The sequence below is a fragment of the Anolis sagrei genome, chromosome 1 (genome assembly GCF_037176765.1).
Source record: "Anolis sagrei isolate rAnoSag1 chromosome 1, rAnoSag1.mat, whole genome shotgun sequence".
Taxonomy (NCBI): domain Eukaryota; kingdom Metazoa; phylum Chordata; class Lepidosauria; order Squamata; family Dactyloidae; genus Anolis; species Anolis sagrei.
In genome coordinates, this window is record NC_090021.1 from 86,930,438 (window position 1) to 86,957,380 (window position 26,943).

At 39.1% G+C, this 26,943-nt stretch overlaps 1 protein-coding gene across 1 annotated transcript in view; it reads right to left on the reverse strand.

Moving 5' to 3' along the window:
* Positions 1-26,943, reverse strand: part of CLVS2 (clavesin 2) — a 52,728-nt gene that overhangs the window by 18,126 nt on the left and 7,659 nt on the right. The window contains exon 2 of the mRNA XM_060753275.2: positions 24,407-24,581. Coding sequence (XP_060609258.1) covers positions 24,407-24,581 — 175 coding nt within the window. The remainder of the gene's footprint in view (positions 1-24,406; positions 24,582-26,943) is intronic.

Here is a 26,943-nt window from a genome sequence, read left to right on the forward strand (position 1 = left end):
GGCACTTTGCAGATAAAGTCACTCAGATCCATTCCAATTTGGATGCTTTAATTGATGCAGTTCCAATGGATGTAACCTTGGTTTCTACTTGTCCAGTGTTGATGGATACTTTTCAATTGGTGCAGCCTGAGGATGTGAACAGGATCCTTGAAGAGGTGAGAGGCACCACATGTATTCAAGATCCTTGCTTTTCCTGGCTGATCAAAGAGGCCTGATCAAACAGGCCAGAGGGCGACTAGTAGAGTGGGTGAAGGTGGCGATCAATGCCTCCGTGGAACAATGCAAAGTTACAACTTGCCTATAGGAGGCAGTTGTGAGACCTATATTTAAAAAGCCATTCTTGAACCCCCCTCCCCCCTATAATTGACAATTATTGGCCAGTGCCCTACCTTCCATCTCTGAGCAAGGTTCTGGAGTGTGTGATGGCCTCCCAACTTCAGAGATTTCTGGTTGAAGCAGATTATCTAGATCCATTTCAATCTGGTTTCAGGCCTGGATATGGTACAGAGACCACTTTGGTTGCCTTGGTGGATGACTTATGAAAAGAACTAAACAGGGGGGGGGGTGTCCCTGGAACGCTCAGCAGCTTTTGATACCATTGACCATGGTATCCTTCTGGGTTGTCTAGCCAGGATGGGACTGGGAGGCACTGATCCTTCCTAGAGGGCCATACCCAGATGGTGTTACTGAGGGACTCCTGTTTGAACCCCTAGCTATTGCCCTGTGGGGTTCCTTGGGGTTCCGTTTTGTCCCCCATGATGTTTAACATATACATGAAACTACTGGGACAGGTCATCCGGAGTTTTGGAGTATGGTGCCACCTTATATACAGATGACACCCAAGCTCTACTACTCCTTTCCACTTAATGCCAAATATTAGACCTGTTTCTTAGTATCTCTGACCTACCAATTCCAAAAATGGCACAAGGTTTCCACTATATGCTCGAATTATTGAGATACAAAACAGATGCCATCTACTAGTCACCATCTGCTCACCTATAGAAAACCATAATAACCATATCTAAGAAACTAGAGCTGATGTGGTCTATCCAATGCAATTTTCTGAATCAGCAACCCAAATAACCCTAGGTACAGGCTTAATAGCTGTCTTATGTTTATGTATAACCATTACGCATACATAACATTTGTATTTTTGAATCTAATCTAGTTCACATTACTTTTGTATTTTCAGCCCAAATTTGCACATAGGAGCAGCCCTCCATCAGTTTAACCAAGATACAAATAAATACACATCAGGATCCACATTGTAATACTCAACTGAGTCCCACTGAATTCAACTGGAATGCTTCCTCTGATGTGCATAGAGATAGATGTACAACCCCCTCCAGTGCTAATAGCAGCTATATTTGACTGATTTTGATGACTTTGATGATTTTCTTTCCATTCCTTTTTCATTAATGCTCCTGCTTTAAAACTGCAACTTTCAGTTTCTTTTCTGATGCATTGGACACCTGTCATTTTAATTGTTTTATTAGTTGTATGTTTTTTAAAACTGTGTCATGTTATTGCTCTGTTTTTAATTCAACTCTCAGCCACCAGGGATGTAATTTAGCCAGAAAGGAAACATAAGAATGTTTTAAAATAAATAATATTTCTAGAGCTGGATCAGGGCCTAAGTGTGCAACTAAAGGAGAAAAATTATGCCAAAGTGCTCCTTGAAGCAATCTGCCAACACAGATTCCATTTAAATGCATTATCAGCGTTCTCAGAAGATGCAGCTTTAATTCCCGGGATGAGAATTGCTATGCTTTTTCACTGAACAGTCAAGAGCCATTCCCTTTGAGGGAAGACACTTATTCTAACCAGCTGCAGGCTGCCTCCATCAGCAAGCAGACTGACAAGCAGAAACATAATCACAAACGTTCAGTCGTGATGCAAATTGACACTGCTCATGCCGATCTGCCATTGAAAGATGATGCAGGTGCTGAGACAGCCCTGAGAATATGTCACCAAAAGTCACTCTTGCACCTCCAGACATACAAAAAGAGCTAGAAATCAAACAATGAGTGAGTGACACAATAGCAGGTGCAAGGTCACAGCAAAGCCGAGGGAAGATCGAAGAGGGAGAAGATCCCAGGCCAAGCTGAAAAGTGCTGGACCTAAGGCAACAGTCGCTAGAGCTGTCTGTTTTACAAAGAGGCTGGGGAGGATTTCTTTTTCCTGCCCCAAATTATTAAGACTTGAGAGCAATGACATGTTCCATTTTCTGTTTATTATTAGTCACCCATTAACTTGAATATCAGGAGACAGAATAAAGGCCACAAACAATTAATATGCTTTGTCTGCTTTGAAAACACAGACAAAACATTAATAGTTTATATTCTGCCCATTCCAATCTCAAGCACCCCCTTGCCCCATACAGTGACAAAATAGCCCCCTTCTCTAGGATCCGTAGCAGCAGCAGTGTGTGCTTTCAAATTGCCTCTCAACTTATGATGACCCCAACAATTTCATAGCATTGTCTTAGATAAGGAATAACCAGAGGGAATGTGTCACTTCCTTCTTCTGAATATAACCAACAGTACCCTTCCAAGTAATAGCCAGGGCTGACCTGCATAGCTTCTAAACTCAGATGGGATCTGGTACCTTCAGGGTATTCAGACTATCTTACTAGTAACTTTACAAAACCTATTTGCACTACTATCTCGATCTGAAAGCTGTTCTTCACTAGAATCTGAGATGGTTTTAAACAATTCATTTTAATATTGGAGATAATTGATTTCAGTGTTTATGTATATTTATATTTTATTTCATGTTCTGGCATTGAATGTTTGCCATATATATGTGTTGTGCTCTGCCCTGAGTCCCCCTCAGGGTGAGAAGGGCAGAATATAAATGTTTTAAATAAACATTTAAATAATGCAAAATGGGGTTGTTTTAGCCCCACATGAAGAGGTCCTTGGTCACTTATTTTTTAGGACTCTAGTATTTTTTAGAACACCACATTTCAAATGCATTTATTTTCTTCCTGTCAGCTTTCTTCACTGCCACTTACACCATGGCATGGATGATTCTGACTTCAATGAAATATCTTTACCCTTGAGGATCGTATGTAGTTCTTTCACAGCTACTCTTCCAAACCCTAGGGTGCATCTACACTGTAGGATTAATGTAATTTGACATCACTTTAACTGCCCTGGTTCAATGCTATGGAATCTTGAGAATTCTAGATGGTGAAGCACTAGCCCGCTTTGGCAGAGAAAGCTGCATACCTTGTAGAGCTACTTCTCCCATGGTTCCAAAGTACTGAGCTATGGCAGTTAAAGTTGTGTAACACTGCATTCATTGTCTAGTGTAGGTGCACTATCGTCTTTTTAATGACTTCTTGACTATAGTCTCCATATTGATTAATGACTGAGCCAAGCTATAAACTTGACCACTTATGTAGTAGAACATATATAATGTGATATAAACCTAGTAAGTAAATGTTCTAGCAGAAAAATGTAAATAGTATTAAACTAATTAAAACAAATCTGTGTTGTGTCTTCAAAGTCAGGGAAGAGAAAGTAAGCTGGTACTATATTGTCAGTCAAATGCAAATTCTACATGCTATAGGGCCACCTCTAGTCAATTAAAGAATAAATGTGTTGTACATTGCCATTGTAAATGCAACATTTCTCTATTCCTACACTTAATATAATCCAACAAAGCAGGGTTTTGATTCAATATAATTTTAAAATAATGCCCCTCAATAATCTGGTGATTTCCAGATATTTTGGCCCACATGTCCCATCTATCTCTGCCATTGGCAATGCAGGCAGGGGTGAAAAGGTATTGTAGATTAGCTCATCTCTAGAGACACAGGACGAGGGGAGCCTGGATAATCAGACTCAGTAACATTACAGTTTTATAAAGTGTGTAAAGCTACAACAGTGACAGCTTCAATAAAATGAGTTCATGTAGCATTCTCAGGGTGTAATTCATCTTGTAAAAATCAATAGAAAAGGCTCAGATACTCTTCACAGCTTTGGGTTGCATTGGATTCTCAAACCAGATTTTCTGTTTCTCAGCTTGGAAAAGTTATTTTCTGATAGAATTTCCATATCTCCTGAGTAGCATGGCCACTTTGCTGACTGGGGATTCTGAGAGCTGCATTTCAAAACAGCAACTTTTCCAAACTCTGGTCTAGAATCATAGAAAAAAACCTCATGGCCCACCCAGTCCAACCCCCTGTCAAGAAGCAGGAAAATCAAATTCAATAGGCCTTTAAATAGAGGCTGGATGGCCCCCCAATAGATGGCCATCCAGCCTCTATTTAAAGGCCTCCAAAGAAGGAGCCTCCAGCACACTCCTGGGCAGAGATTTCCACAGCCAGGAAGTTCTTTCTAATGTTCAGGTGGAATCTCCTTTCCTGTAGTTTGAAACCATTATTTTGCGTCCTACTCTCAGGGCAGCAGAAAACAAGCTTCCTCCCTCCTCCCTATGACTTCTCCTCACATATTTATACATGGCTATCATGTCTCCTCTCAGCCTTCTCTTCTGCAGGTTAAACATGCCCAGCAGGCATGTAGCCAGGGGGGGGGGCTCGGGGGGCTTCAGCCCCCCCCCCCGAAATTCTCATGGTGGTTCGCGAAAAGGCCTTACTGGTGCATTATTTAAACTGTTATGTTTATTAATATCATGATTTGATCACCATTCTCAATATATCCCATATGTATGGGGGTATTGGGGTAATAATACAAAAGGTTTGCTAGGCTAGACCCTCTTTCACTCAGACTCAGCCCCCCCCGAAACTCAGCCCCCCCCCCGAAACCCCCCCTGAAAATTTTTTAGCCCCCCCCCGAAACGAAATCCTGGCTACGGGCCTGATGCCCAGCTCTTTAAGCCACTCCTCATAGGGCTTGTTCTCCAGACCCTTGATCATTTTAGTCACCCTCCTCTGGACACATTCCAGCTTGTCAACATTTCTCTTTAACTGCTGTGCCCAGAATTGGACACAGTATTCGAGATGTGGTCTAGATTGACAAGGTTGACCTATAGTTGCTTTGTAGACAAAATACAGTATTTTGTCTTACAGGTTTATGGGCACGATGACTTTTCATTTCCTCTCATCTCTTTGATTCTGAAGGTATATATCAGGTAAGAAGATAGATGAATTCATAAGTATTACCACTGAGAAACAGAAAATCTGGTTTGAGAATCCAATATGATGGAAGGAATACATCAACAATATTCACATGAAAAATGGATCAGGGAAGCCTTGCATAAGTATACAAAAACATTTTCAACTTCCAGAACCCAGCTAAAGAGTTCTTCCAAAATGTATCTAGGGATGACCTGTACTTTCACCAGTTTCATCTTTTTCTTCTGCTTTCCATTTTGTTGGCATAACTCTTAGATTTATGCCTTTTTAAAACATGCTAAAGGTAGCTGGTGAGGCATGCATTTCTTTTCTCTTCTTTCCTCTCTCTTTTATGGTTCAGGACCATGGATGAACATAAATGTTAAGTAAGATATTATGGAGGCAGCTGCAGTTTACTTTGCCTGTTGCAGATAAGGACAAATGACTGCAGGAGAAACAGTCACAGCAGAATCCCATTCTATCCCAACCCAAGCTTTATTGTATTATTTACTTCAGACACACTGCTGCAAGCTGATACCCAAAGTCTGCATTTCTTTGGTTCTCGTTCACTATATTTCCATAAAACGTAGCATTGCTAATGCTACGTTTTAATATTATATTTGATAGAAATACATTTAATATAGGTATTTGTGGTATTTTTACAATGCTTTGTTGTTGTTCATTCGTTCAGTCGTCTCTGACTCTTCGTGACCTCATGGACCAGCCCACGTCAGAGCTCCCTGTCGGCTGTCACCACCCCTAGCTCCTTCAAGGTCAGTCCAGTCACTTCAAGGATGCCATCCATCCATCTATCTTGCCCTTGGTCAGCCCCTCTTCCTTTTACCTTCTACTTTCCCCAGCATAATTGTCTTATCTAGGCTTTGCTGTCTCCTCATGATGTGGCCAAAGTACTTCAACTTTGTCTCTAGTATCCTTCCCTCCAGTGAGCAGCCGGGCTTTATTTCTTGGAGGATGGACTGGTTAGATCTTCTCACAGTCCAAGGCACTCTCAGAATTTTCCTCCCACACCACAGTTCAAAAGCATCAATCTTCCTTCACTCAGCCTTCCCTAAGGTCCAGCTCTCACATCCTTAGGTGACTACAGGGAATACCATGGCTTTGACTATGCGGATCTTTGTTGCCAGTGTGATGTCTCTACTCTTTACTATTTTATTGAGATTGGACATTGCTCTCCTCCCAAGAAGTAAGCGTCTTCTGATTTCCTGGCCACAGTCTGCATCTGCAGTAATCTTTGCACCTAGAAATACAAAGTCTGTCACGGCCTCTACATTTTCTCCCTCTATTTTCCAGTTGTCAATCATTCTTGTTGCCATAATCTTGGTTTTTTTGATGTTTAGCTGCTTATGTGCTTATGTGTTTTAATTATTCTGTAACCCACCTCAAGCCTTGAGGAGAGGTGGGTAAGAATTATTATTATTATTATTATTATTAAAATGATATAATGATATAAACGACTGCTATAATCACTGTAAAGGATGAAACCCAATAATGGAATGTTCTGTATTTCAGGATAATCTTGGTAAACAGAGATATGTCACCACTGTCTATAGAGCTCCAGGTACTGAAATGCAACATTCTTGTAGAAAATGCACCTTGACACATATATATCTCTTTGGACAGAAATCACATATTTTGACGAAGACATGAGGATGTCAAAAACCCTGATGATTACAAGATTTTTTTCAGGGTTCATGAAAGTCAACGCAGGTTTCAATTAACTTAAACCCTCAAACTCTATGACAAGTTCAAAACATCCAGAATAAGTGAAATTCCAAACATATTTGTTTGCCAATGAGTTCCATTTGTCTCAAGTAAGACAATAAAGGCTTGTGGCCTAGATCATATGTCAATGATATGCAATGGATATTATGCCCTTTTCACTACAAGCAAAAGTTCTCAGGTTCAAACTCAAGCATCTTGGCAAAGGTTGGGAAATATTCCTGTCTGAACTCTCAAAGAAAATAGGTTGACAATGTAGAGAAATAGCAGGCTAGACAGATTAAAATTCTAATTTGGTATACAACTGCTTCCTATATCCCACATGGAATGTCACTGTAACAACAAGCTGTGAAATGTACATTGTGTATGCATTCAAAATGCCTGCATTTTGGGGAAAAAATATTGTTATTATATTTATTTATACCACACTTTATCTCCCCAAAGGGGGCCCAAAGAGGCTTGACATAAAAGCATTAACATAGAGTTTAAAATATATAAATATACAAAAGTTAAAACAGAATTAAACACAAACAGCATTTTAAAAAATCAGTTAAAATCCATCAAAACATAATCAAAGTTAAAGCCACAGCACCCCCTGACTAGATCTTAAACACCTTCTTCTTTAAAAGTCTGACTGAATAAAAGGGTTTTAGCCTGCCACCGGAAGGACAGCTCCTCATAGGGCTTGGCTTCCAGACCTTTTACTATTTTGGTTGCTCTTCTCTGGACATGTGAAACTGTGCAGTGTTACAGCCAGAGGTGAGAAAAGATATGTGTTCATCTCCCAGAATCACACAATCAATAGTGATCCTATAAGACTTCTTCTGCAACTCTACCTTGTACTAGAGCTCTTAGCAAAACAAAAGCAATGACACTCAAGTGAATTAATCCCTTTCAGATTAAGCTAAATTTAAAAAGCTCATCTAGGGTGCTAAATGTATGTAGGAATAGGGTTCAACCATTTAGAGAGATCCTTTAAAGCCTGGATTAAAACCTGGAGTAGATTTACCAGCCCACTGTCATGGGAATCATCAGCCACTGCAGCAAAATAAATAAATAAATAAATCCCATAGGTCCATTGGATGAAGCCATAGAATGCTTCCAGAAAGCATGAATCTTATATACTCGTGGTTTCTGGTAGATTAAATAAATATTCCATTTTCTGGCAGTATAACATTTTTTTTATCTGTAGGTATATGTCTTAACTTAAAATGCCTGCAATACCATTCCACTGATCATAAATATACACTTTTATCAGCTTTACATATGTAAACATGCTAAATGTTCCATATTATTGGTTGGATACGTTTTAGAGGCTACTGTGGAGTATCTTATAGACTTCTGTTTAAATACATAATTATATAGTTAAGTGGTTGTTCCAATCTGCTGACTAAATGAATAAAAGATAATTTATAAAATGCATACTTTATAGGTTATTGGACATTTAAAAAGCTGCTCTATCATGTAAGGATGCATTGAAACTTCAACAGAGAAAGTGATACATAGCAATGCTCTTTAAAATGTAGACATTAACTTGTGCTGAACTATATATTGAGTACTCATTTAATTGAGCTTATTGCCAATCCACACAAATTCTGTATCATGTCCATTTCACTGCAACTTGCTAAAACCCATTGGGCTCTTCAAAAGCAACTCTTCCATGAACCACAACCTGTGTTTTTAGAGTTAGCATTTCATCAAGAAGATCATCAGACTAAAAACTCTGCCACCAAGCGAAAAAGCAGATCCATCATAATATCACGTCTCATAGCTCCAATACTAATAGATCCAAAAGCTTCCAACAAATTCAGAAGGACTTAAAGCACCACACCCCTTGAACTCATTTCCCAGCATTAAACATCATTAGAGATTATCACTGCTGTCTGCTTTCCACATCCGAGCAAAAAGCCAGATAGGATTGAATTCAAAGAAATAGCATTAGCCATCTTTCATAACTTGTCTGTTGCAGAAATAATATTGCTAAATGGGGAATGTTAAATGGACTTTCCATGTTGAACTCAGTAATGCAACACTAGCAATTTTCTTTTTTAAAAAGGTGCTTTGACACTGGTCTTAGACTAAAGGCTAAAAAGTCCCCCTCCCCTAATAACTCTGGATTGCATTTAACTACATCACAATCTGGTCTTACATATTTCAGGTTTAACTGTTTATAACAGAAACATAACTTCTTCAATTGGAAGGGTGTGAAGCTTACATAAACACACAAGCAAGTTCATGACATCCATTTCCTTTAATAAAGATTATGTAAATTTAATATAACTATTGCTACATGTTGAATGGTGAATCCACAGTTATCAGAAAATGCTTATGTGAAAGAAAATTCAATTGTAAAAAGACTCCACTCACACAACAAAAAATAGTCATAAAAATTTAATGTATCCTATATCATTTGCACAAGAAATCCCCAGAGAAAATGTTGTCTTGGCTGATAGTTGCTGAAAATGTGAACCTTTAAGCTTAGGTTTATGGTTATAGAAATAAATATAGATATAGAGCCACATAAGAACAATTTTGTTTTTTAAAAGAGCAGTCACTGAGCAAAAGATGCTGACAGGCTAATATATTCTTATGTCAACTATATAATAAATATATACCAACATAGAGAGTGAGATTGCAGTAAACTTTGTGGCATTTAAATCAGAAGCTTTTAAGAGCTGAACAACTAGACTGTAGCCACAAGTTATTAATACATACTATTGTCCGCATAAAACAGTTCTTTTGCTGTAGTCACATAAAAAATTCTTCAATGCTACACTCCTACATGAAGCAATAAAAACATAGAGGCATTTTATTGTCACAATAAGGCTTGAAGCAAAAGAAAACCCATCATTTCTGTGAAGGGTAAATAATGTATTGTGCCTTTCACAGCCAAGTTTCTAAGTGAATGGATATCGGAGGGAAACAATAAAATATGGGGTCATCCTGTCTGTGCTGCCAGTCGAATCTTAATATTACACTGACATAGGAAGGCATGAGTACAGTTGGGGGGAAACGGGTCAGTGAAAGGGATGAAGGCAGGAGAAGTGGCAGGAACCAGCATTACAACTCACCCCTCAATCTCCCCATAGACAAATCTTGCCAAGAAAACTCCATGATAGGTTCTCCCTAAGGTTGCCATAAGTCAGGAACAACTTGAAGGCAAACAATAACAAAAAGAATTTGAGAGATGGTGTACATTTCTTATTTATTTCAGTGCAGTCAGCCCTCTACATCCATTGGGGTTAGGAGCATAGGATTCCAATGAAAGTGAAAAATTGAAAATAAAAAATGCTATTTTGTCACCAGAGAGAAAATCTCTATAAGCATTTCTGAGTCTTCCAGCACAACTCTTTGGTCAACTTCCATTGGAAGCTGAAAATCAAAACACATTGCCAGATCTAGATATTCTTAAGGCCCTTCCACACAGCCAAAATACCCAGAATATTAAGGTAGATAATCCACAATATCTGCTTTAAACTGGATTATCTGAGTCCACACTGCCATATAATCTAGTTCAATGTCGATTTTTTTTTTACTTTGATATGTGTGTGCACTAGATTCACTCCATGTAAAATAGCTGGAGAGTCAATGCATGCACATTTTGTAATAAATTATTTAAAGAATAAAGACAATTGTTCATACTTGCTGGAAAGAATCATAATAAAGTTGACAGCATTTTTAACAATATGAATACAAAAAACCTAATAAAAGTTGACATAGCATATCTAACTGTCTAACATGATAAGTATCAATGCTTTCAGGGAGTATTAATTTAATTCAATATACAGAAAGACCTTACATATAAGTGCAAACATTATGCTAAGAATATGCCTCTTATCCATTAAAATGTGCCTCTTATCCATTACTCTTTGTATGAGCAAGGTAACCCTCAGTTGCTTTTGCTTTCTGGATATCAGCATACATAATTATAAAGGGTTCTGGTGCAACTTTGCCCAAATTACTATCTATCATCAGTTAAAGGTATTCATAAACTCATTTTTCTTGTCAAGCCAGTTAAATGAAAAATAAAGCGATTGTCATGATTCTTTTCTACGAACAATTAGTACCTATTGCCCTTTCCTCATCCTCTCTATAAGGAGCCACACTGATGACATTAAAAGCTATTATTCAAGCCAAGCTAATGATCCATTCCCATTGTAAGTAATTTTGAGTAGCAATGGAAATTACAGCAGAGAGCAATTCTGAAAATATTGTCAGTTATCCATGTAGGTTTAAATTCACTTGGATACAAAGCAGTTCTCCACTTAATTTGACAGTTACCATGGTGAGCCTTGATCGGTGAGTATACAAACATCCATTGGACTGTGATATAACTGAATAAACACAGATCTTAAATGCTTAAGTGAAAAGCAAATGTGTACGGACTGGGAGAAGAACACTGCTCCCTTCTTATTTATTGTTTGCACATTTGTAACTCATGTTATCTTTAAAGGACAACAAGCCTTTACAGGACAGCATAACATGGGGGGGGGGGGGGGAAGGATACATTAAACACGAATCTGCATCTAAGACATCAGCTTACTTTCTCCTATACCAGGGATGGGAACTGGGCAGCTCTCTAGATGTTATTGGACTACATCTCTCAGAAGAACTAGCCAGCATTGATGATGGGGTGGAATGCTAGGAGCTAGAGCTCAACAACAACATTGGGGTGGCTGCACGATTAGCACCCTGCTCTAGACATTTAAGGACCAATGCAACTGTATTGTCCATCCATTGATCCCAGCAGAAACAGAGGTTTGGATTTCACTAGATATTTAGAAGAATGAAATGTATGCCTGTATGTTGTTGAAGCCTTTCATGGCCTCACAACCTCTGAGGGATGGGAACTGAGGATGCCTGCCACAGATGTGGGCGAAATGTCAGGACAGGCCCGTAGCCAGGATTTTGATTCGGGGGGAGGGGGAGCTCAGTTTGATTTGGGGGAGCTGAGTCTGAGTGAAAGAGGGTCTACCCTAGCAAACCTTTTGCATCGTTACCCCAATACCCCCATGCATATGGGATATATTGAGCATGGTGATCAGATCATGATATGAATAAACATAACAGTTTACATAATGTACCAGTAAGGCCTACCCGCGGACCACCATGAGAATTTGGGGGGGGGGGGGGGGCTGAAGCCCCTCAACCCCCCCCCCCCCCCCCCACTCCCAGCTACATGCCTGTGTCAGGAGAGAATGTTTCTGGGACATGGCCATATAGCTCGGAAAACTCACAGCAACCTTATATAACTTTATCCTAGTAAAGCAGGTATGTGATATAGGTTGACTATCCCTTATGCAAAATGTTTAGGAATGGATTTTTTTTCAGATTTTTGGAATACCTGAATTTGCATATAAATAAACAATGAGATATATTGGAGATAAGACTAAAGTATAAACATGGAAATTCTTTGTGTTTCATGTATACCTTATATATATAACTTGAAGGTAATTTTAAACACTTTAACAAAATTTGCATGAACCACGAGAAAGCAAAGGTTGCACTGTTTCTACCACACATGTAGACAATTTGGGATTTTGGAGTATTTCTGGTTTCAGAATTTTGGATAAGATATGCTTGAGAACAATTCTGAGGTGTGGGGATCTCCTATTCTGGTAATGAATACTTAAAATTCACAGTAAACTAAATAAACAATTCCATTTATTTTTCACAGATTGGGTTGGGGAAGTTTGTGTATCTCCCATTGTCAAAGCAACTAGGATAATCCCCCACTTTTCCACAGACATACAGTGATGACTGTCAGTAAAATTGTTAAAGACCTATGCTACAAAAATTATAGCACTGGTCAGCTAAATATGAAATCCCATTCAGTTCCCTTAACTCCTTTACCAGAACAGTACAAAGAAAATTTTCATATTGCTTATTATCATGTATCATCTCCCAACTATTAATGATATGTCTAAATCTGTGGTTCCCAACCTTTTTTTTGACCAGGGACCACTTTGACCAGGGACCACTCTCCAACATTAGTACCAAAAGGGTCATGAATCAGTTTTTGGTCAACTTTAGATTCGGTTTTGTTATTTGGGGTGTTGATTCAGAAAATTGCATTGGATAGACCACATCAGCTCTAGTTTCTGATACAGAACATATACTATCCAGTAGTAATCATCTGCTCATCCACAGAAAACCATATTTAATAAGCTTTGGCACTATAAGAGGGTTTCACAAGACCAGTCACTCTCATTGCAACAATGGAGTAATGGTGAGGCCTCGGACCATATTTTAGTCCTTGTGCACCACTGGTGGGCCACAAACCACAGGCTGGCAACCACTGGTCTAAATCAAGCATCTGAAGGAGGGGGGAAATGAGGTCGGTCTCCAAAAAAAGTTGATGAATAAATGGAGTTGTGTTTTGGCTTGAGTTTTGTTTCTTTTATGAATTTGTAGTTATAAGGTACAAATAAACTTTTAAAAGTTTTACTTCTAAACATCTGTTTTTGCCCTAAAGCCCATGTTCACCTTTCAGACATATTGATTTTCTAAAATGAGGAAGTAGAATCTGGAGAAAATGAGTGACAGCCTTATGTGTTTGTTCTCTTTGAGTGCTAAATAAAGGGCAGTAGTGTTCAGCTTGGTATTTTATGCTTTCTCTTATTGTATGAGTTTTTCAATTCCTTTTCCTTGTGAAAACCTTTGTCAGTGGCAGAATTCTGCAGCATTTTAGGATGACATTTTAGGAGTTTCACACCTGGGATTTATTCAAACAACTTTTGGATATTCCTTTGCTGCCACTTAGAATGGAAAGTGCCATGCTATGTACATCTATACATATGTGTGAAAAATAATGGAAGTGTTAATTAACATCATAAATATTTTCAACCAAGGAAGACCTGTATGTCCTTAACAGCTCTCTATTAAGTCATTTTTAGTTAAGTTAATTAACTAGCTCACTTGAAAATGCTCAGTGATGTGTGAAAGCCCATTAGACATAATATCAAGAAAAGGAAATGGGGACAGGTTGTAAATGTCAGGTTTGTCAGTATTCCAAGAAGATGAATATACAGAGTAGGATAATTCTTTCACTAGCCTTGTTATAAAGCAAAGCTACCAGTGTGAATGTACAAAATGTTTAAGGCACAATTCTTAAGGAATGCTCATGTACCATTACCGTGGAACTGCCTATGCTCAGGAATGCAAATCATGAGACCCTCATGCCACATGTAACCCTTTGGGTTATCCAGCACAGCCTTTGAGATACACGCTGACCTGTCAACATGAAGATCTTTGACACCACCCTTAACATGTTTGGTCAAAGAAGGCCTCAAATGGGAGGGCACCAACCAAAATATGGCAGGAAGTAATATGTTGTCACTTTTGATCACCCTGCATTGTAGTTGAAAGGACAGGGGTCTGGACACTGGAAGTATCAAAAAATTGGATAGATTGCCCCCACCCCCACCCCCACCGACTCCAAAGCACATCCAAATATATTGAGTATATTGTGACTGAAGATAATAAATTTGCCTTTCATAATGAGATGAAATAGGAACTATCAATGATGGGTTAAATTTACCTATTATTGAACAATACACCTCAGCGGCCCAATTCAAAGAAATAAGTGAGGAACATGAAAAATTACTATCAATCCAGTTTGAGGAACTGAAGAAACTGGTTTACCAGTTTCTATCCATTTTTTAAGTTATTGTTGTTGTTTACTCATTCAGTCGCTTCCAACTCTTTGTGACTTCATGGACCAGTCCACGTCAGAGCTCCCTGTTGGCTGTGGCAACCCCCCAGCTCTTTCAAGGTCAAGCCAGTCACTTCAAGGACAACATCCATCCATTTTGTCCTTGGTCAGCCCCTCTTCCTGTTTCCCTCCAGTTTCCCCAGCATCATTATCTTCTCCAACCTTTCTTGTCTTCTCCTTATGTGGGCAAAGTACTTCATCTTTGCCTCTAATATCCTTCCCTCAAGAAAAAAAAAATCTGACCCTCCCTGCCTTTGCTGGCTCATCCTACCTTTGCCATGGACTAAATCTGCCAAGGAAGGAGCTGCCTCATCCCCTGAGCTTGCAGCACATTGCTTTTCCTTAGAGAGAAAAATAAGCAGCTGTTTTCCTTTTTTGTTCTCTCTGATGTGTCTGCTCTTGACTGAAGATGAGAAAAGAATCAGAGTCTTCCTTTGTGTTGGTGTCTATTAATTAGTATTACAATGTCAGCAAGAGACTTTTGACACAACTGTTTATTTCTGCAAAGCTGTAGAATTTACATTTTAGGTTATAGCCTCGATAGGCAATGTATAGAGCAAAATTGTGATGTAAGCAACTCCCATTTATATTCCAGAATGAAAAGTAGCACTGAAGATACATCTTTTATAAATTTCTCTACTGCCTTCATGCCTCTTGTCTTAAAAGTGTTTTTAGACTACAGTTTTAAAATGTTTTTTGCTGCCTTCATCAGCAGCAGAAGCAGCATCTATAGCATCATCACTGTACATGGTGCTTTAGAAATAAAGTCATTCCTTGCTATTAGACTTACAATATAATTAAAACATGACAGGAGAAAAGATAGCAACTTGGGAAGGGAGTATGTTCAACAGATACTGTCGCTTATTCTTTCCTTCCAAGACCACGGCATGGATGCACAGCCAACATTGTCTATCACTGTGTGTGTCTATATATAGCTAAAGGTGAAAGTTTTCCCCTGACATTAAGTCTAGTGGTGTTCAACTCTAGGGTGGTTGTGCTCATCTCCATTTCTAAGATGAAGAGCCAGCATTGTCCAAGATCATGTGGCCAGCATGACTGCATGGAGCACCATTACCTTCCCACCGGAGCAGTACCGATTGATCTACTCATATTTGCATGATCTTGAACTGCTAGGTTGGCAGAAGCTGAGGCTAACAGCAGAGCTCACCCCACTCCCTGGATTTGAACCCGCAGCCTTTCAGTCAGCAAGTTTAACAGCTCAGCGGTTCAACCCACTGCCCCACCGGGGGCTCCATGTCTCTCTCTCTCTCTGTGTGTGTGTGTGTGTGTATGCATTAGTTTGTGACTCTCTCTCACTCCCTCTCTCTCTATATGATTTTATCATTACACCTTAATTGGATTTCTTTCTTTCTTTTTGTCTGAAAGAAAGACAAGACAGACAGATAGGCAGACAAGAGAGCTCTGCACTGGCAAGGTTTTCTGGCAATTATAATTGAAACAGTGAGTAAGTGAATCAGTTTGTGTGTAAATTTTAATGACAATGCTGCCAATTTAGAACCAAAGTAAGATTTTTCTAGGCTCCTTTTGAAAAGAAACCAGGAAACAAGAAATTGCACCTGGCAATTTGATTAAGGGAGACCTTAGTCTGCAGCATCCTCTGTGTGCAATTATTTTAAGATTAATGGACTCTCTTTGAAATTCAAATGTCACCTATCACAAAATAGCAGTGAGCTAAATGATGTTACATGGAGTCATCTGATGACCACCATGGATTTCATGTTGTTTATTCATTCCAACTCTTTGTGACCCTATGGACCAGCCCACACCAGAGTTCCCTGTTGGCTGTTGCCACCTCTCCTTCAGAGTCAAGCCAGTCACTTCAAGGATTCCATCCATCCATCTTGTCCTTGGTTGGCCACTCATCCTTTTTCCTTCCATTTCCCCCAGCGTCATTGTCTTCTCTAAGCTTTACTGTCTTCTCATGATGTGTCCAAAGTACTTCATCTTTGCCTCTAATATCCTTCCCTCCAGTATTTCCTGAAATATGGACTAGTTGGCTCTTCCAACACCACAGTTCAAAAGAATCTATCTTCCTTCTCTCTGTCTTCCTTATGATCCAGCTTTCACATCCATAGGTTACTACGGGGAATACCATTGCTTTAATTATGCGGATCTTCACTGCCAGTGTGTTGTCTCTACTCGTTACTATCTTATCAAGATTTCATAGGTTTTTCTTAAGCAAGGAATTCTCAGAAGTGGCTTTGCTCTGAAATACAACCTACAGGAGCTTAAGCTGGTAGTGAGAAGAAAATCAAACACAAGATCTAAAGGAGAGATAAAGCCAAAAAGTAAACTAAAGGACATGCATCTATACATTCATTCGTCATCTCTTACATACAGCCAGGGGAGAAATGATGATATTTGTTTATATCCCACTCCCCCCGTAAAAAAAAAAAAAAACTGGGGTGCAAAGCAGCTCACAATTTATAAAAACAATACAATTAAAAACATAAAAAGTATATATTAAAATAGAAATAAATATTGTGCTCCATTTCCTAAGAAGCGAGACAAAACTATCGTCTATCCACCTACCAGCCTCTCACTGCATTCACTTAAGCAGCCTAGTTTGCTATTTCTTTCTTTAGTGCTTCCAAGACCTAGGACCCCATCAACCCAACCATTTAATACAGCTTTCTAATGCAGTTAAACTGCATTGAACTGAATTATATGAATCTGCACTGGCATATAATGCGTTCAAATGCATTATGAAATGGCATTATAAATAATGTAGATAGGGCCCTAAACAGTCTCTTCTTCTGCACACGTTCATAGTTCTGCAGAGCCAAGATACACATACTTGTTGCTGCAATTTCTAAGGCAAGGGTAAATCTCTATTTCCTATTTCTTTTCCTGTAAAACCAAATACAGTTTCATCAATTAAATAAATGGTGTCTTTTATGAACACAGAAATAAGTACTATGGTTCTTCTGTTCATGCTCCTTTTGCAGTATTCACCTCAATATTTTTCTGGCCTGCTCAGTGACAGACAAGCTTCTGAGGAGCAGGTTGCATCACTTATGAAGAATACATTCCATTTATAAATGCTCACTTCATTTCCTGTCTGCCACCCCTTTTTATTCAGTCAGTGAGTGACTTCCAGGCATAAGGCCGAGGTTTTACAATGCCCTTTGGAACAGATGCTCATCCTGTGAGTGGGCACCACTATCCAGCCCGAAACACTTGATAGCTGCTGCTGCTGAATTAATGTTGCATTGTCTAGGAACACTTGCACAACAGCGTGATTTGCAATTACCCTTTTTACTTTCAAATTTATCCTTTTATTTCTACTTTCTTTTATGCTATATACAAAAAGGCCAAAAGCACTTAAATTGAAAGAATCTTTGATTTCTTTTTTTGTCTTCAATTTGTGTTTGTATTTTTAATATAAATGCCTACTTTTAACCATATGTTTTCATAAATAGATCTTAAAACATTGTAAGAAATGCTATAAAATGATGTGGGCAAAAGAGAGTAGGAATGTTATAGAACTGATCAGTATATCTTTTTCCTATGTTATAATTATGGAATATAGAAAGTGTTCTAATAATAATAATAATAACAATAACAATAATAATAAAGATCACCCTTTATTGAAAACTGAACTGTTTGTAGGAAATGAAAACTATGGACTTATCAACATCAGAAGAGGAATTTTCCAGGGAGACTCATTGTCCCCACTGCTTTTCATCATTGCCATGATACCTCTGTCAACAATCTTACAAAAAACAAACCTCGGCTATCAAACATCTCAGAGATCTCACAAAATTTCACATCTGCTGTACATGTATGACCTGAAGCTGTAAGGGAAAACTGAAACTGAAATCCAGTCTCTGACTAACACTGTCTGAATCTTTAGCACGGATATCAACATGGAGTTTGGTTTGGACAAATGTTCGACAGTGGCACTGAAAAAGGGGGAAATCATTGAAAGTGAGGGCATAAATATGCCCAATGGCCAAACGATCAAGTGTCACCAGCCAGAAGCCTATAAATATCTGGGCATACTACAGCTGGACAACATCAAACATGAACATGTGAAAACTGTGGTCAGCAAAGAATACATTCAAAGGGTCAGAAAAATTCTCAAAAGCAACCTCAATGCAGGCAGCACCATCAAGGCCATAAACACCTGGGCCATACCTGTCATAAAATATGCTGCTGGCATCATAAACTGGACAAAGGCAGAACTGGACAATTTGGACAGAAAAACAAGAAAACTCATGACCATTCATAATTCATTACATCCTCACAGTGATGTTGACCAGCTCTATCTGCCTAGAAAGTCTGGTGGCAGAGGACTTTTACAAGTCAAACAAGCAGTCAAAGAAGAAAAACATGCCCTGGCAGAATATGTCAAGGAAAGCCAAGAATGTGCTTTAATTGAAGTCAATAATTGGAAACTTCTCAAAGCACAGCAGACAAAGAGTCAGTACAAGAAAACTGCACTCCAAACCAGAGCTGACAGCTGGCACAACAAAGCCTTGCATGGGCAGTTCCTTGAGAAGATTGAAGGAAAAGTTGACAAGGAGAAGACCTGGTTATGGCTCACAAACGGAACACTGAAGAAGGAGACAGAAGGCCTGATTCTTGCAGCCCAGGAGCAAGCCATCAGAACCAATGCAATTAAAGCCAGGGTTGAAAAATCAACGGATGACGCAAAATGCAGACTGTGCAAGGAAGCTGATGAAACCATGGACCATTTCCTCAGCTGTTGCAAGAAAATCGCACAGACGGACTACAAACAAAGACACAATTCTGTGGCCCAAATGATTCACTGGAACTTACGTCACAAGTACCACCTGCCAGCAGTAAAGAACTGGTGGGATCATAAACCCACAAAGGTCATGGAAAATGAATATGAAAAAATACTGTGGGACTTTCGAATCCAGACTGACAAAGTTTTGAAACACAATACACCAGACATCACGATTGCGGAAAAGAAAAAAGGCTGGATTATTGATATCGCCATACTGGGTGACAGTCGCATTGAGGAAAAACAACAGGACAAACTCAGCCGCTATCAAGACCTCAAAATCGAACTGCAAAGACTCTGGCATAAACCAGTACAGGTGGTCCCACTGGCTATTGGCGCACTGGGTGCCGTGCCAAAAGATCTCAGCCGGCATTTGGAAACAATAAACATTTACAAAATCATGATCTGTCAACTGCAAAAGGCCACCTTACTTGGATCTGCGCACATCATTTGAAAATACATCACAAAGTCCTAGATGCTTGGGAAGTGTTCGACTTGTGATTTTGTGATGTGAAATCCAGCATATAGATCTCGTTTGCTGTGACATACTGTGCTTTTGTGTCAGTATAATAATAAAGATCACATCCCTCAGCTGCTGCAAGAAGATTGTACAGGCAGACTACAACGAGAGACATAGCACCATTGCTCAGATGTTTAATTGGAACTTGTGCCACAAATACCATCTGCCTGAGACAAAGAACTGGTGGGATCACAAGCCTGAAAAAGTTACAGAAAATCAACACGTCAAACTACTTTGGGACTTCAGACTGACAGAATTTTGGAGCACAATACTCCTTATCTCACAATCATTAAAAAAAAACAAGTATGGATTGTCGATGTTGCAATCCCAGGCGACAGCAGGATTGAAGAGAAACAACTGGAAAAGCTGACACGATATGAGGATTTAAATATCGAACTGCAAAGACACTGGCGCAACCAGTCTAGGTGGTCTCAGTGGTGATCAGCAGTGCCTAAAGACCTTGGCCTGCACTTAAACACAATCGGTGCTGACAAAATTACCATCTGCCAGCTGCAAAAGGCCACACTACTGGGATCTGCGTATTCGCCGATACGTCACATAGTCCTAGACACTTGGGAAGTGTCTGACGTATGATCCAATACAAAGTCCAGCATAGTGATCATGTTTGCTGTGTAGTAATCTTGTTGTGTTTCTAATAACAACAACAACAACTTTTATTTTTATACCACGCCACCATCTGCCTGAAGGGACTTGTGACAGCTTACATGTGGGACAAAGTTCAGAGCAAATAACAGAGTTTACCAGCTAAAAACACAGTTTAAAACATAATAACATATCATAATCTAATTAGACAATTAAAAACAGCAGGGTATAAAAACATCATTAAAATGTAAAAATTAAGAAAAACAAACCTCATGCACCAGCGACTAGAAATATAGTGGGTATAATCAGAGATAGAGAGGGTTGGGCATGGACTTGTGCAAAAAGCAGAACTATGAGGCTGGGGGTAAAGTGCTGAGTACAATCCATCTGTCAATTACTGCTGGGCATTCATAGACCCCTGGAGTATCTAAAATAGCCCCAAACTCTGTATTTTTCAGTCCTTTCTCTCTCACACACATATACACATAACAGTGAAAGGAAGCCCAAGCATGCAAACATATTTTTATCAGTGTAGCTGGGTTTTATCTAACACTTTTGTGTCAAAGGTGCTGACATGTGAGTCCACTGGATTAACATAATGGATATTCACCACACTTTCATATGAGAAAGTTGCTTTAGACCAAAAGCTTGCAGAACTGCCATGAAAATTCAGCTACTGTTGCTTGAACTATTAGAATGCATAAAAGTCTATGGAGATAGTTGCTCATTTGCTTTATAAATGTCATTCTATTCTACTGCTTAAAATGTAAGGAAGTTAATGCACTTCCCATGCAACCAGGGGGCCAAACAGAAGAGTGACACAAAAATCTCTATACTGTACCTGGTTATAAAAGCTTCTGCTTCTCTTTAGCTTCAATTTAGGTTGTTTTCAAGACTGTAATAAAGCACTTATGCACTGCGATTCAGAGATTTAGCAGTGTAAAGGAAGCACTTTGGTCTACAATTTTTTTTAATTGTGTGTGTAGTTAATGGCGAAGAAACATCTCACAGAAAACACTTTAAACATTAAATTATATCAGTATTCTCTCTCAAAAAGAATTCCATCCCCACCTCTATTCCAGTGCTGTAGGAACGCATGGCGTATAGTCATTTTAACATTGAAAGTACTTCTTCAATGCATTTTTTAATTTAAAAAAAACCCCTTCTTGCTTTGCAGTTCCTAGGGGAGGGGAATTGGATTGGAGTGGCATGGCTGGTGGTATATGTCAACATTTTTTTAATGTGTTGATCAAGGTCTTCACCATTGAAGAGGCAAAATAAACTGTCTCTTCTCCTTGGGACCACTGATGGGGTCACCACAGATTTCATGGCTGGGTGTCTCCTTCTGATCTCAGAGCGATTTAAGGAAGGTTCTGCTGGTGTTTTGCAGAGAAGGTAGTGCAATACTTCAACAGCACCAAAAGTGATGTGAATTGTTGTTCAGTAACATCTGGGGACCCAAACTGGGCAAAAACTAAAAAGCAATAACCACGATGCAAAGAAATTATAGTTGGCCCTCTGTATCCACAGATTCTCCATCTGTAGATTCAACAGCCCTTTGAAGGCAACCATAAGCCTGATCTGGCCCTCAATGAAAATGAGTTTGACATCCCTGTTTTAAACAAACAAGTATTGGGTTTCTGCATGGAAAGATTCTTAGGCCCCTTTTACACAGGCCTTACATTTCAGAAGAAAGTGGGATGAAAGGGGGGTGGCTAGATGATGCACACAAAAAATGCGCATAGGATCACGGAATCTGATAAAAAAATGTTTTAAAGTTTTGCTTAAAATTCATGATTGCGCCAAAAATGTATTGCTACAAATATGGTATATCCTGGCAATAAAAAAAGGTTGGTTGAAATACGCTGGTGTAGACTTCTCCGGCGCATTTCTTCATTTTATAATCTGGACACAGCTGATAAGGGAAGTAAACAGATAGAGCCAAATGAAAGCATGAGAGGAAAGCAATTTCCACAACAACTCTCTCCAACCATTCTTCTGTTCTCATACTTCTGGAAGGAAATGATACTTGAATTTACACAGTGAGCAGCAATATGGCAGGCAAGTGACCCCAAAGGGAAGTGAGGTTCAAGAGGACAAACTTAAAGGCACCAGGAGGGTTAGGAGAGGTGATGACAGGAAATCTGCTTATGTGCACTTTCTTATATCTGCATCAGTGCTTATGAGCTGCAGCACATTTCGGAGTGTCAATAAGAAAAAAAAGAAAAGAAAACCCACGGATGTCTCGCATCCGTTTTGTGGTTTTCTAAAATCTGCTATAACCAAACCATTCAGGATATTGGGGGACCATTTACAGGGACTGAGAGTTCTGTGTTTGGACTTTCTTTCAGGTACTGCCATTTTTAACCCCACTTCCTTTTCTCGGATTAAGGGGCTGTTTGGAAGAGCCCTTAGTTCATTCACATTTGGTATTCCAGAGTCCTAGGTTCATATTTCTTTAGCACCAGATGCTGATTGGTGAATTTTAAGGTAGTACTAAAATAATTTTTGAAAAAGAGTCAATTCACATACTGGGAATAAACCCCACTCCACTATGAAGACTGCTGCATAAATATCAAAAGTCCTTCTGACATATTTCTAAACTAGTTGATGGGTTGCTCTGAAATTAGTTCTGCACCTGTTTACATAAGGATATATTTACAGTTATACATAGATTCTTTCAATTCCCTACACACACCACTTCTGAAATCTACAGGATAACACAAAACATGTTCACTCTGGGTTGCTGTAAGTTTTTTGGGTGGTATGTCCATGTTCCAGAAGCATTCTCTTCTGACATTTCACCTGCATCTATGGCAGGTCTCCTCAGAGGTTGTGAGGTCTGTTGTAAACTAGGAAAATGGGGTTCATATATCTGTGGAATGTCCAGGGTGGGAGAAAGAACTCTTGTCTGTTCGAGGCAAGTGTGAATATTTCATTTGGCCACCTTCACACCTACCTCCAACAGACAAGAGTTTTTCTCCCACCCTGGACATTCCACAGATATATAAACCCCATTTTCCTAGTTTCCAACAGACCTCACAGCCTCTGAGGATGCTAACCATAGAAGCAGGTGAAACGTCAGGATAGAATGCTTCTGGAACATGGCCATACAGCCCCAAAAACTGTCAACAACCCAGTGGTTCCAACCCATGAAAGCCTTCAACAATACATGTTCATTCTTTTCCTCATAATCAAATACTTCTGCTAGTTTTCTTCCATATGGTGCATAGCAACTGCTGCAGCCATTTTATTCTCAATTATTTAAAAAGACACTAGTGAAATAAACATGAACCACAGAAGGTAGAGTCAGAAGAAATCAGAATGTTATCTTCCCCAGCTCCCTCCCAGAAGAGCAAAGTATTCAGTGATCCTTACAGGACACAGGTAATGTTGAGATAGAAATGGAAGTAAATCCACAACTAAACACAGCCAGATAACCCAGCTATGAGCATATGCTGTAAAACAGAGGAAAGCAAAGTACAGCCCTCCAGATGTAGTATTTGGGATTGTAACTCCCAATATTCTTAATCTACTCACTAGAGCTAATGAGAATTGCAACAGTATCTGGAAGGCCATATCTCCCCTACTCTTGCTATAGGCAAAATAAACACTCCACACCAAGGAATCCCCAGAGAAAAGGAACTTGTTTTAGTTAAATGACAGAAAAAAAGCAGAGTGAAAAATCACCATACAGTATAAACTATGCCTCCTCTGACAGGTTTGTTACCTATAGCTGTCAACAACAAACAGATTGCTTTGAGAAAAGCACCAAGTATCAAACCCAAAGGCTTCATAGCACTAATATGAATAGCTATTTGATTTTCAAATGGATTTTTCTTCAGTTGAGTAACTTGGAGAAATACATGCACGTTAAAAAAACAGTTGTGAAATTTTGCACCTATATTCCTCTCTTCTTGTTGTTTCATTTTTTAAAAAACAGAAGATATTAACCCATTGGAAGAGTTTTACCTGAAGTCCTTCAATGGCTAATCGAAGCATACTTGGTGTCAGTTTAGAAGCCTGTTTGAAAGTGAAGTTGCTCCAATCTATAATCAAAACAAATCCATTTACTTGAAGTTCTGGATCCTCTATCATGGCTTCCAAGGAAAGAAGTATGGCGCGCAAAATATCTACCAGTGTGTACCTGTCGAGACATAAAAGAAAATATTGAGTTAAACTGTACAACTGTGATCATATACTGGAAGAAAAAGTTTGACTTTGCTACCAGCCATTGGAATTTCAAGAGTGCATGGTATAATGTATGTGATGTTATTCCTTATTATGTTGTAATCATAATGTAAAGTTATTATACCTTTGTTGTTAGGGGAGAGGATTAATTTTGAATAACTATTTAGTTTAGAACAATTTCATTTTAAAAGCTGGGGTTGGGAAAAGACCCTTGTGTGATTTTCTGCCTGATACTCTTTATTCTGTGCTGGAAGGTCAGGTGGGGGATACTTGTTGCTCTGTCTGAAAAAGCAAACTGTCTTGGGCTGGATTTGCTTGGTAGCATGATACAAATAACAACGTATCAATTCAATCCATATATTCCACATATTATATCCTACTTTTCCTCTAGAGTCCAACACAGATTGCATAATAGTTCTAGATACTGCTGAACTTCAGCAGTTGAAGCACATTGCATTGCTACAGACTATGTATTTTTACTACTGTTGTTTGGTTTAAAAAATACAGTTGCCTCAGCAAGATGGAAACTGATTAAATGTTAGGCATTGTTCTGTTTTGAGGAATTTTTATTTTTCTCCTTCAGCCTTCATTGTGATGAAACATACTATCACAAACCTCCAAAGTAATTGCCAGTTATACATATGAACACACCATACACACAAAGTAGCATATCACCCTTGCTGTGATGTGAATGACAATGGAACAATGACTTCAAACTACAAGAAAGGAGATTCCATCTGAACATCAGGAAGAACTTCCTGACTGTGAGAGCTGTTCAGCAGTGGAACTCTCTGCCCCAGAGTGTGGTGGAGGTTCCTTCTTTGGAGGCTTTTAAACAGAGGCTGGATGGCCATCTGTCAGGGGTGCTTTGAATGCAATATTCCTGCTTCTTGGCAGGGGGTTGGGCTGGATTTATTTATTATTTTTTATTATTTACAGCATTTTTACCCCGCCCTTCTCAAACCCCCCCCCCCGGGGGGGGGACTCAGAGCAGCTCAGAGCGAATGGCCCATGAGGTCTCTTCTAACTTTATGATTCTATGACTAGGAATGGCTCTTTATGATTTCAGCTGGGACCCATCCCAGCCATGCTTGGAGATACTCAAGACTGAATGTAGAACTTTTTGCATGTGCTCCACATTCCTTTGGAATACTCTTCTGCACCTTTCCACAACCTAGCGATCATTGATTTGTTTTTGTTAGCTATTGATAATGAGAGATTAGTAACCACATCTACAACTTTGCACACATGAAACTTCTTAAACTTCATAGAAGTTAATTTCAACAATCTACAAATGTCAGGATTGCAGCCATTATTTTTAAAGTAAATTGACCCTTGCAAAACCCTGAATGCTGAGAAAGTCCTATTAACAGTATTTAAAAACATCTCAACATGATATCTGGTGAGGAGCCTTGATTTTCTTAAATGTCCTTCCTAAATATTGTAACATGAGACAAGCAACCTCAGTTTGCAACACCACAAAAGAATATAAAATCTATGACGGACCACTTCTTCCCTTCAGTACTAAAGTCTCAGAACTTTCTGCCCCATATGAAGATTCAAAATTCAGGTAGCACACATTGTAACCTTTTGTTTTCAGAGCATCAGCATCAGATGAATTATGATGAAAGAAATCTGCCTTAAAGCCTTCACACAGCTATTTGCATAAAAACTCATCTCAAATTCTCTCTAGACCTGCATTAGCCATCATTTATGGAATTGGACAGGTAGAAGCAATCATCTTTATTGTTATTTATGTAGGCAACATGAGAGGTGGGGCAGATGTAAACCTGAATTTCCTTCATGGGCTTCTGACATACTTCATTACTTTACTGCACTGAGTAAATGACGAGACATGCTCCATTCTGAACAAAATCTTTAAATTTGCCCTCTATGCCACAAATATAAGCAGCTCCCAAGTTAAGAACAAGATAGGTTCTGTGGGTCTGTCCTGTGGTGTTTGTTTTGCTGTCTGTGCCGTTGCTCAGAAGATTTCACCTCCCTCTCTGTCCCTGTGAGAATCGGATTTTGAACATTTTCGCTTGTTGTGGAAACAAGGCTTGGTGATAAAGCTTCTGTGGATATACCTTTCCCCCACAATAATTGTTTCATGAGTGAATTTCCCTTTCTAGATGCAGATTTTTCTCACTTTCTGTTGTCCCTCTCTCTCATACACACCCTATTCTTAACTGTGAGTCATCTGTAAGTTGGATGTTTGTAACTTAGGGACTGTCTGTACATCCAGTATGATATTTTGTACCCATATTGAAATTTGCCAACATTTCAAAACTTACATTTTGAAAAATTCTCATTATTTT